Genomic DNA, 11,190 nt, shown 5'->3' on the forward strand with positions numbered 1-11,190 from the left:
AAAATAAAATAATGGGTGCAGTGCATGCTGTGATAGCATTAAAACTAGTTATACTGTAGGGGGTGTATATATACTGTGGTGAATAAACAAATTACATATTTTTATTGATAAAAAACAACAACTTCTCTACATGGAATGAAAAAAAATCTTTCAGCAGATTTTAAAGAGAATTATTCCTGAAAGTTTATACTTTGTTCAAAACGAGAAGTATTTTTTCTTTTGACCTCCTGGTGGCGCTACTGCGCAGGCGCAGCCCTTTCCTCTCGTTAAGCAACACGTGCACGCAGGTAGGAAACTGACTTTATTTAAATTTGAAGAAATACGTTTATATTTGTTGTAATATTAGACTTTTTAAGCTTTATGTCAATATTTTTCCTCGTATTTTGCTTCCTAATTATTTATTTCCCTCAAAATATCCTATTCTATTGTCAGTTTTACTCTTAATTAGCTAGCTAAGACAACGCTGACGACTGACAGGCAGGTGAAGTTCACACGAAAGTGTGTTCAGCTGTGCTTAATTTTGTTTTGCAGAGATACAGGCATGAACCCGTCATTTTTATCAACTTGTGTTCGACCCAACCGGCCCCTGAGGAAGCCCTTGTCGAGCCCCGGAGCTAATAATGCCTCCGCGCCGTTTTCTCCAAGATCGGCCACCATCTTCGCACCCGTACGGCCCGCGTTCGGCGGCGTCGGAAATGGTAAATTAATCGGGTTTAACCGTGTCTGGTTTGCTGTCTTTGACCATTTGTAACAGTGGATGAAATCCAAAACATTAATGTCCACATTTTCCCCCCATTAGGTTCACCAACCAGCATGGAGAAATCCCCAGTATGTATCAAACTCGCCTTGTCTTTTTTTTTGCATTCCATTGAAGTTCAACTTTTTATTCTTATTTAAAAAATTTTTTTTTGCCCTTTCAGGTGCTGGGATTATCCCCGCCAGCGCTTACTGCACACTTCTGCAACTACTGTGGTCAGAAAGGTAATATTAGAGGTTCAGTTTCAGCCTAAAGCCCCACTACTATATAGATTTTGTATGGATAATATGCATTTTACAATAGCTTCTGGACTTTGTCTGCAACATAGCCCTGTTTTTTTTGGTCTGTTTCATTCACCATTTTAAAGAAGCTTATCTTCCTGGTTTTTGTTAACAGGAAATTTCCGTTGTAAGCGCTGCAAGAAGATCCCTTATTGCTCCGTGATGTGTCAAGCAGAGGACTGGAAAGCGCACAGACACACCTGCAAGCCCGTTCACCCAGAACCTGAAAAGTAACACCCTGCCGGCCGTCGCTTAGTTTTAACGAAACCAATTATTTTGTGATTTGACACCCAGTAAATTGAATCAGAACACACAGCCCAATAATGTATGTCGATTTGTTTCTGTGCGTCTGTAGAGAAAAACCAAAGGAAAGCACAGCTTTTCCAGCTGCAGGAGACGGAGCCAGTCTGGCAGAAATGAAGGTAACTCCATTTAAGTTCTCCACCAAGTTCTTTTTACCTAATAAAAATAATATTGCAAAAGACCTATGTTTTCTTTTATTATCTCTTTGTTATTTAAGCCCAGTGACTCATTCAAGTGTGGGAGGGTTTATCTGACAGACTTGCGTATCACTAAAATCAACAAGGGAGGAGATATCCAGGTATGACATAACTGCATAAATCAGATGCTGAGATTAAAAAGGCCCTAACTAATAAATATTTTAAAACATTTATCTGTTGGACTCGTTTTTTTTTCAGGCTTCTGTTGTTGAGTTATACAGCCCTGGTAGGTTTTTCATCCTTGCTCAAAGCCCTGAGGTAATGGAAGCTCTGCAGAGTATAGGCGCAGAGCTTCAGAAAGCTTGCAGTGAGCCCTCGGGGACACTTTACGTACCCTGTGTTGGTGAGGTTTGCGCTGTTCAGTTTTCCTGTGACATGGTGAGTAGCAGTTCTCTAAAGCAATCGGAAGAGACACGTGCCCTAGAAGGTAGTTTGGGTTAGTTATCCACCTGCTCGTCTTGTCTTCATTCATGACATTTAGAACTGGTACAGAGGCCTTGTCCAGACTTTGGCTGCTGACCAGAAGGTGGCAAGTATTCTTTATATCGACTTTGGCAATGAAGAAAGTGTCTCAGTGGACAGGATCAAACCTCTGCCTGCTAATATGCAGCCATTTTCTCCATGTGTGAGTACATATTCATTTGTTTAATCGATGTCAGTGAATGTCTTGGGGTTTTTTTTGAAAAGAAAAAGTTAATTATGCACACAGAGCTGTCAAGGTCAGATCTTTCCATAAAACTATTTAACATTCAGTCAACTTGCAGCGTCTGTCAGCTGCCATTATGATATTAGCTTGTGTCTTTATTACTCGCAGGCAATGGAGTGCCGGATCGCTGGCGTGGTGCCGGTGTTTAATGATTGGTCAGGCGAGTGCTGTCTGGCAGTGAAACAGCTGCTGGCAGGCAAGACCGTGACTGTCAAGCTGTTGGAAACACTGGAGAATGGTCATGTCCATGTGGTGGATGTCCTGCTTTCCTTGGGTTGGTTACATGGAGACGAATTGACTTAGGAAGCATTAAAATACACAGATTTAAAGAAGTAAAAAGCCTTTAATTACTCATTTTTTGTGTGAGATTTTTAGGGAAGCAGCTGAGCACATTTCTCATTGAGGAAGGATATGCACAAAAAGAAGCTGTCAGTGCAGCACCTACAGAGCAAGATATATGTAAGCTTAATTTATCATTGTAAGTCTTGGTGTTAGACAACTTATGGTTTAACTTCTTTAATAGGTTACAGTTGATCACTGTGCGTTAAAGCTGCCATATTATCCAAATATGTAGTGGAGAAGTCAAAGGAAAATCTGTGTCCACACAAATCCTTAGCCTCATAAATATTTTTCTGCTTAATTACTACAGTTAGTCTAATATTTGATTTTGCACAAATGTGGCACTGCAGAGATGTTGCTGTCATTTGGACTTGTGGTACCCCCTTCTGCCCCTTTTTTCCAGCAGAATGTGGTACCACAAAATACTGGACAAGAACGGGTACCTAAGCAGTTATCTGAGCCTGGATAACATCTTAAAGTTGAACAATTTTCATCTATACTTGTCATCTCTGCTTACACTCATCCTGCCAACCAGGATGAGTGTTTCTTTTTGGCTCCTTGTTGCACACACACCTCTGTGTCAACACATTAATACATAATGATGATTATTCTATTAATTGAGTTAACCTAGTTTTGACCCCTTTTTGTGGTAAATCTGTTTCTAAACCAAGTAAAGCCAGATACTCAATATATATTGTGGCTATGCCGAACGTGCAAAATTACTAAATCAAAGTTAAAAACTGTGTTTATTTTTTTGTAGACCTTTGCAATACTGAAACAGCTGAATTAAACTCCCGTTTTATTGTTATTCATTCATATTTTGGCTCCACTGCGACTTTGATTGCATGAAAATATTTAACAAATGTGGATAAATGTCTAACCGTCGTGCATGCTGAGGTTTCTTTTTTTGTTTCTCCTAGGTGCCATGTTAAATGCATCCTTGGAAAACTTCAAGTGCCTTTCTGACGGGAAAGATGACAATAAATGGGCTCAACCTCCAGAGCCACTTGTGCAGTCCATAGGAGACCAGTTTTCTGTTGTGGTCACCCACTTTCAGTCACCAAATGACCTTATTGTGCAAAAGGTGGAAAATGCCGGTGGGTATCATTCCATCGCAACCAAAACGTCTCCACCTCCATGTGTCTTCGCCTCAGCTGACATGTTGGTTTGCAGGAGCCATCCAGGACTTGCAGCTGAAGCTGAGGGAACACTGCTCCCAGGTTGCGATCCCACAGAACTTCAGACCTGCTCCTGGAACAGTTTGCTGTGCCCTGTTCTCAGGTAGAACTCCACTTCTGTACAAACTGACCTTTAATATCTCCTCACTTTAAGCCTGCTGTCTTATACTTTAGTCATAGTTTACCAACCTGCTCATTCCACCTTATACCCACTCGATTTTAATTTTGGATCTGGATCTAATTTTGTTTGACACTGGTCACCTAAGTTTCATTTGATTATTTCAAAATGCCCAATGCTTGAAAGCATTTTGAACTGAAACCTTACAGGTAATTCACTGAGTTTATGTCCAACATATAAAAATATTCCTACATGTAGTACTATTTAATAAAAAAAAAAAAAAAAAAAAAAACAATTCTCCTGCTTGCTAATGTGTTTAATGAGCACACTTCTTTTTTTCTTTTAATAAACAGAGGACAGACAGTGGTATAGGGTTAAGGTTTTGGCTTATCCATCAGAAGAACGCGTCTGTGTTGGCTACCTTGATTTTGGCAACTCCGAGGAGGTGGATTTAAACCAGCTGCGACCCATTAGCACGGCACTCCTGGCCCTTCCAGTGCAGGCTATGCCCTGTGGTCTAGCAGGTATTTTCTCAGACTGAGCACCAAACACCAAAGTGCATTTTAGTTTTTATTTTTTTGCTTGCATACAAGCTCAAACTTGTCATTTTTGTTTTTATGATATCACAAAGATTTTTTTTTATTAGAAGAAATCCTTCTATAACACAATAATCCCTATATTTATAAACTCTAAAGAGTCTTTTTTTTTTTTTTTTTTTACTTAATTCAATTGTTTTTATATATTTGATTTTGTTCTATCTTCAAGGAGTGCAGCCTGTTGAGGAGAGCTGGTTGAAGGACTGCCTTTTGGCTCTGCAGTGCCACCTATCTAACAGAATACTGCACATCAAGATCCTGGGAGCGCACGAGGGCAAGTTCTTGGTGGCGATGACTGATGAGGCCAGTGATCCATGGGTCAATATAGCTGAGCTGCTGATCTCCGCGGGCTATGCTTCCCCATCTCCTGTTACAGTCGGTGCTCCCCTGCAAGCCGAGGAGACGACGGCTGCTGCAGAACAAGGTGGTGAGCAGTGTCTGTCACCGTCACGTCTTTAGTTTTAACAGACTGATCAAGTCTCTGATTAGATTTCCCACAAATCAATTCAGTGAAAAATTACGTTTAAGGAAAGTTGTTTAAGGAGAAGCCTGTAAGTACTGCTTCATCGTTAAGGCAGTTTAACTTTCTGTGATCACAGTTTACTCACTTTTTTTGAACAATCTGATAATGTGGAAAATGATGGTATACCTCTGTGTTTGAATTTTCCCTCTCAGCGTCTCCACCGGTGTCTCAGCATCTGCTTTGGTCAGTTGCTAAACTCCCCTCTGATGGCCAGAGAGTGGCGCTGCTCGCCACTGTCGTAGAGAGCCCTGGCAAGTTTTACTGCCGCCTCACCAGTTCCACAGGTTGGTTTTCTTTTATTATTATTATTATGACCTTTGACAAAAAGTCGCGCTTAACATTGACTGAAAAGTGCCTTTGGAAAAACTCCAAATAAATTACATGCCTTTACAGTTTTAATTTTTTCTCCATATGAGAAAATAAATAAATAATAAATAATTGCCCCTGCACAGAAGGTTTTTATACTTTATAGACAATTGCATGCTTTACCACAACATAAAAGAAGAGTCAAATATTAGCAGAGGTTTTGTTTAGTACTGTAAATGTCTGAGAAATGTGATGGACTGTTTATTTTTCATTTTTTTCACAGAGCATCAGAAGCTGACAGAACTGAAGGCTCAGTTGAAGCAGCATTGTGATGTGAACACCTCTCCTTTCGTTCCCACCTTGGGAGAGCCCTGCTGCGCAGTGTTCCCTGGTGAGATCATATCCCATACTATTTGTGTTGATTTAAACATGAACAGCACAGCAATACTGTTTAAATTTGATAGTTACTTTTATAAAAGTTGTAGTTGATCATTTTTTGGTCGTGGTTGTTGATGCTATCTGGATTTTAGACAGTTTTAAGTTTAATTTGTGAAGTGGCACATTCAAACGTTTGGAAAGCATCACTACATCGGATCAAAGATGTGCAGGTTTGTGTTTTTTCAATCAATGTTTTGAGCACTTGGATGTCTGATATGTTCTGCGTTCCTCCCAGGTGATGGCGCTTGGTGCCGCGCCATGATAAAAGTGCTTTCTGATGGCAAAGCTACAGTGAACTTTGTGGACTACGGTTACAGCGTCACAGTGGAAATTAGTCACCTGCGGCCCATTACGCCTGAACTCCTGACCCTGCCTTTCCAGGCAGTTTGCTGCTGGCTTGCAGGTAATCTTCTGTCAGGCTAACAACCAACACAGTCTCTTTTTCATTATATACTAAATTGAAATTGATTTATTTTTCTTAATTGGATCTTGTAACGGGCGCCATGGCGGCACAGTGGTTAGAGCTGTCGTCTCCCAGGATCGCTTCCTGGCCTGTGCCCTTTCTAGGTGGAGTTTACATGTTCTCCCCGTGCACTCCGGGTACTCCAGTTTCCTCCCACTGCACAAAAAACATGCATGTTAGATTAATTGGTAACTCTAAATTGTCCCTAGGTGTGAGTGAGAGCGAGAAAGGTTGTCTGTTTGTTTCTATGTGTCCCTGTGATGGACTTGTGACCTGTCCAGGGTGTCCCCTGCCTCTCACACAGTGAGTTGGGTACTAGCTACCTGGATGGAGAAGAAAATGGATGCATGGATGGCTCTTGAAACATTCAATGATCGGAAAACACCGAGGGGAAAAAACACCTTGAAAAATCCCAGCTCCCCTGCAGTATTAAAATTCATTAGATTTACTCAAGCAAAAGCCATTAATGCTGTCAGTGTGTTTCTCCCCTGGTTCTGTATGAAATCAGATTGAGTAATGCTTGGTTACTTTTTATAAGCAGTTCATTAAAAAGTTCACTGATTAAAATGAAAAGGTTTCTGCCAAACCGTGTTTGTGTTGAATCAGGCGTGGAGCCCCTTGGATCAGAGTGGAGCAGCAAAGCCCTCCTGTGGTTCCAGACCCTGGTGGACGGCGAACAGCTCAGCGCACACGTCCTCACCATCACCGAGCAGGGCTACGGCGTGGAGCTCGAGAGCAGAGGCATGAACGTGGCAGCCTCCCTGATTTCCGAGCACCTCGCCAAAGCTTCTGGAGAAACTTCCAAAGAGTCACCAGCGAAGGTGGGCTCCATAACCAACCAAGAGGGTGTGAAGCAGAATGAGGACGGAGTTCAAACCAGTATTCAGACAGAAACCGGTTCTAAAGACAGAGCGAGGGAAGTGCAGGCATCAGTGGCATCAGAAGGTGAGCTAGATTCTCAGGCTTTCTAAAGGAAATAATGAGTGCAGACTTGTTTTAAAATATTGCCGTCTTGGTTTTTAGTTGCATCTTTTCCGGTGGATTGGAAAACAGTGGAGCTGCCACTCAATGAGACCTTTCAGCCTTTCATTGCAGCAGCCATTAGTCCTTCCCTCTTTTACCTGTTTGACCCCACTCAGGGTGAGAACACTTGCTTGGTGCTCAGTTATCCCTAAGCTTTAAAAAGTTTCAAGGCGTTATGTATTTTCTTAAAACTTTTTTGGTGTGTGTGAGAAGTGGACCAGCCGAAGCTTCAGGAGGTGATGATGGAGCTATCTGCCTTCTGCAGCAACAACCAGAACACTTTATCTGCAGCTGTGAACACCAAACCTGCTCCTGGCGCTGCCTGCTGTGCTCAGTTCTCTGGTAAGAAAAACGAATTATTAATAAATAGTAAATGCTGTGCGTGATGAAGCGTTTCTTTCCCATAATATGCGTTTAAAATGCTGCCAATAGAAGAACAAAGTGATGGATATTCAGATCTAGCAGACATGAACACCACTTTTTCAGCTTTTGACAAGTATATGAGCATTTAATAAAAAGAAATTAACTGGTGATTAAAAAAATAAACTTCAGAGCTAACAATAAAAACGTAAATATTGTCAAGAGACTACAGAGCTTTAGCAGGTGGATTAGTTTTCATCTGGAGGCCCATGAATACAGACAGGTGGCTAAACTCCTCCTAATAGATGCAGAATATTATTATTTCATAGTGGTTAATGTGTACAGGTCAGCGATAAAAGGAGTACAGACTAGCTGATCAAATGCCGAGCTATTAAACTTAAACTTAACTTTCAATATACATATTTTTTTTCCATTACGTTTTTAAATATGCTGTCTGTTCTTAAGACCCACCTGCAGTTGTAGCCCCTGCTCACCTAAGCTGGTAATTTCACGTCTGTGAGTAGATGTAATTACACAGTGAGTGTGTGTGTGTCTGTGTACAGTGCACGCAGACGCTTCTTTAAACACAGCGTACAGGTAGGAGACGAGTCTGGGGTACATTCCACAGCCAGCTAACAACAGGCTCTGTTTTAATGGACATTTTTGTTGTGCTGGATGATATAAAAGCTGCTGTTAAAAACTCAGAAACCAGCCTTTGGAGAAGATAAAGGCTGTAGGTTAAAATATTTTGTTTTGTTTGTTTTTGTGGCTTTTGTTTAATAGTGAAGTGAAGGCAGGAGGAATGAGGTGGATCTGCTGCAAGAGCCAACGCTGGCACTCAAACCTAATTTACACTTTAGTCAGTCTGTATTCTTTTTTTTTTTTTCAGCTGATCATAACTGGTACAGAGCGGTGGTCCTGGGAGTTGGTGAGAACAAGGTGAGCGTCCTCTATGCAGACTACGGCAACAGTGAGATTGTACCATTCTCCCGAGTCCTGCCCATCCCCGCCCACCTGTTGCAGCTTCCTTTTCAAATAGTTCGCTGCACCCTTACTGGTAAGGCGGTAGTGCTTTGAAATATTACTGACCCTCACCCTAAGAGCTTTTTTTGTTTAGGCTGAATTATTTCACTCGTTACTAAATTACATTACCTGTTTTCCTACACAAATAGAAAAGGAGCACTTTCCTGCAGCTTGGCCTGAAGAAGTGCAGCAGGTGTTTCGGGCAGAGCTGGCGAACGGCGTCCTGGCCACCGCTCAGTCCTTTGACGGCTCTGCTAACCTGCTGTCCCTCACGTTGCCCGCTGAGAGGGGCGGAGGGCACCTCAATGCCACCATCTTGGATACATTACACGCCCACTCCAAGAGTAACAGTTTCCCAGGCGCTGGCAGCTGCACATCAGAGATCTCTGCAGCTGCAGCTGACCGCCTCCAGCCGAAATCACTGTCCGACTCTCAAAATCCGCTGGAACATCAAACTGGGCCAGTTGATGCCACAGTGTCCACCAAAACGTCAGAGCCAACATCCCGGTCCAGTTCTACTGCATCTGTTGGTGGTGAGTTAATGAAGATCTTCAGTTTGTGGAGGGGTCTTTTGCTATTAAATTAGTAAAGTACGACTTGTTTGACTACATCAAAAATTAGAAAAGTTTGGCGCCATCAAACCAGATTTTCATACTTCTATATGATGCATATTTTCATTTTATTAATACTGAAAGCAATAATATTTATGGATTCCTGGGGTAGTTCTTTAAATAGATAAGATTTGTTGACCTTATTGTCCATTTTGCTTTTCAGAAGACCCCTTGAAGAAGATTAACCAAATGGAGCCACCCTCCCTAAATAATTCAGATGTTACTGGTACCAGAGACATTGCTGTCTGAATATGTTTGTATATTTCATTGATTATTATTATTTTTTTAATATTAGCTTTCTGTCTAAATTTCCAGATCCACAGACTTCCAGCTGCGACTGTCAGCACCTCAGGAAACAGGTCAGAGCTGCTTTCAGTTCGAAACATTGAATGTGTTTTCTTGCAAACAACGTTTATTGTTGTTCTGCTTCCATTTGCAGATCGACAATCTGGAACGAATAATGGAACAAGTGATGGAACATATGAACCAGATGCAGCTGCAGTTTACCCTCATCAAGGAGCTGGAGAGAAACAGGATGCACTAAACAAAACTCTTATCATTGTTCGCTTTAGTTTTAATCCCTTATTTCACGTTTTATTGAATCATTTTTGTTTCCATATTGATGCTGCACTACATTCAAGGCTTCATTTTTGTTCTTCAGTTATATTCCAGTTTATTTTGGGTTTTAATCGTACTAAAAATCAGTTTGCCCTTGTTTCCAGTAAAAGCCAGCAGCAAAGGGCATGTTCAGCCTCAGTTATCCATAAGTGCCTGCTTCAGGTGTGTCCAGGTACATTCTGCCATCCAGCCTGACGGATTTGTTTGACTTGTGTTTGAGAGTTACATCAACATTCATTGTGAATAAACACAAATAATGTTAAGCCTTTATGTGTTGTTATTATCTTGTCGGTTATATATTGCATAAAGAAGTGAGGCGTTTACCCCAGTTCTGACAATAACAGGATGTTGTGTAAAGCGTAAATGAAAACAGTGCAGTAAATCTTGTCTGATGTAGGATTCTAGCTGTTCAGCAGTCCTCAGTCTTTTATTTTTCATGATGCACCAAAATTGGTAGAAAGCTCTGGACTGCAGACGGGCCAGTTCAGAACCTGGACTCTTCTATGATGCAGTAACGCTGATGAAATGGATGCAGTGTGTTGTTCAGCATCATCTCACTGACATATGCAAGGTCTTCCCATGTAAAAAAAAAAAAATGTATATATAAAAATATCTGGATGGGAGAAGATGTTATTGATGGGTCCTTTTCAGATGTGTAAGCTGCCTGCACCGTAGGCACTCATGCACCCCCATACCATCAGAGAGGCAGGCCTTTAAACTATGTATGACAAGCCGAATTGTCTATCTTTAATACAGAGGATGTGGCATCCATAATTTCCAAAAAAGAATTTCAAACTATGACCTGTTTGATGACTTCTTTCCATAACAGCTTTGGCATTTATTGACGGCACAATGAACTGTTTACAGGAAATGATTTGAGGAAGTGTTCCTGACCCCACTTTTAACCTTGTCCATTGTGCAAATTTTTCCAGATTCTTCAAATTTTTTATATTTTAAACTATAGATGGTATTTTCAGTCTTTGCAATGTTCTGTTAAGGGAACATTATTCTGCAATTGTTCCACTATTTTTAGACATTCTGTCTCAGACTGGTGAACTTGTGCCCATCTTTACTTCTGCAAGCTTCAGCTGCTTTAAAATGCTATTTTTATATCTAGGCTTATTTCTGACCTGTTGCTAATTAACCTAATTAGCTGCAAAATGATCCTACTATAAAATTATAAATTATCTTATTTCTTTTCTTAAAAATAGTCCAATTTTATACCTTAAACATTTTAGACTTAGGTTTACGTTCCACTGTGGATAAAGTATGGGTTTATGAGTTTTGCAAATCATTAAATTCTGTTCTTTGTGGAAAGGGGCTGTAATTTCTGAGTTCCTTCTCCAGCTT

General features: G+C 40.9%; 1 protein-coding gene across 4 annotated transcripts; it reads left to right on the forward strand.

Annotated features, from left to right (window-relative positions):
- Nucleotides 1-215: 215 nt before the first annotated feature.
- Nucleotides 216-10,207, forward strand: tdrd1 (tudor domain containing 1). 4 transcript variants are annotated; one of them, XM_025010001.2, is made up of 26 exons: nucleotides 216-287; nucleotides 532-698; nucleotides 800-828; nucleotides 921-981; nucleotides 1,154-1,268; nucleotides 1,394-1,460; nucleotides 1,559-1,639; nucleotides 1,737-1,916; nucleotides 2,020-2,163; nucleotides 2,353-2,518; nucleotides 2,620-2,703; nucleotides 3,504-3,680; nucleotides 3,757-3,864; nucleotides 4,233-4,403; nucleotides 4,645-4,902; nucleotides 5,151-5,282; nucleotides 5,588-5,695; nucleotides 5,978-6,145; nucleotides 6,812-7,150; nucleotides 7,229-7,345; nucleotides 7,442-7,570; nucleotides 8,478-8,645; nucleotides 8,761-9,144; nucleotides 9,389-9,448; nucleotides 9,538-9,581; nucleotides 9,662-10,207. In XM_025010001.2, exons 2-26 carry the CDS (start codon nucleotides 542-544, stop codon nucleotides 9,764-9,766), a joined length of 3,552 nt encoding a protein of 1,183 aa, XP_024865769.1. In that variant the 5' UTR covers nucleotides 216-287; nucleotides 532-541; the 3' UTR covers nucleotides 9,767-10,207. The 4 variants fall into 4 exon arrangements, with proteins under 4 accessions (XP_024865769.1, XP_024865763.1, XP_024865768.1 ...); XM_025009995.2 differs by having other exon boundaries at nucleotides 9,386-9,448; nucleotides 9,662-10,203; XM_025010000.2 differs by having other exon boundaries at nucleotides 4,645-4,899; nucleotides 9,386-9,448; nucleotides 9,662-10,200.
- Nucleotides 10,208-11,190: the final 983 nt, after the last annotated feature.

The sequence above is a fragment of the Kryptolebias marmoratus genome, linkage group LG17 (genome assembly GCF_001649575.2).
Source record: "Kryptolebias marmoratus isolate JLee-2015 linkage group LG17, ASM164957v2, whole genome shotgun sequence".
Taxonomy (NCBI): Eukaryota; Metazoa; Chordata; class Actinopteri; order Cyprinodontiformes; family Rivulidae; genus Kryptolebias; species Kryptolebias marmoratus.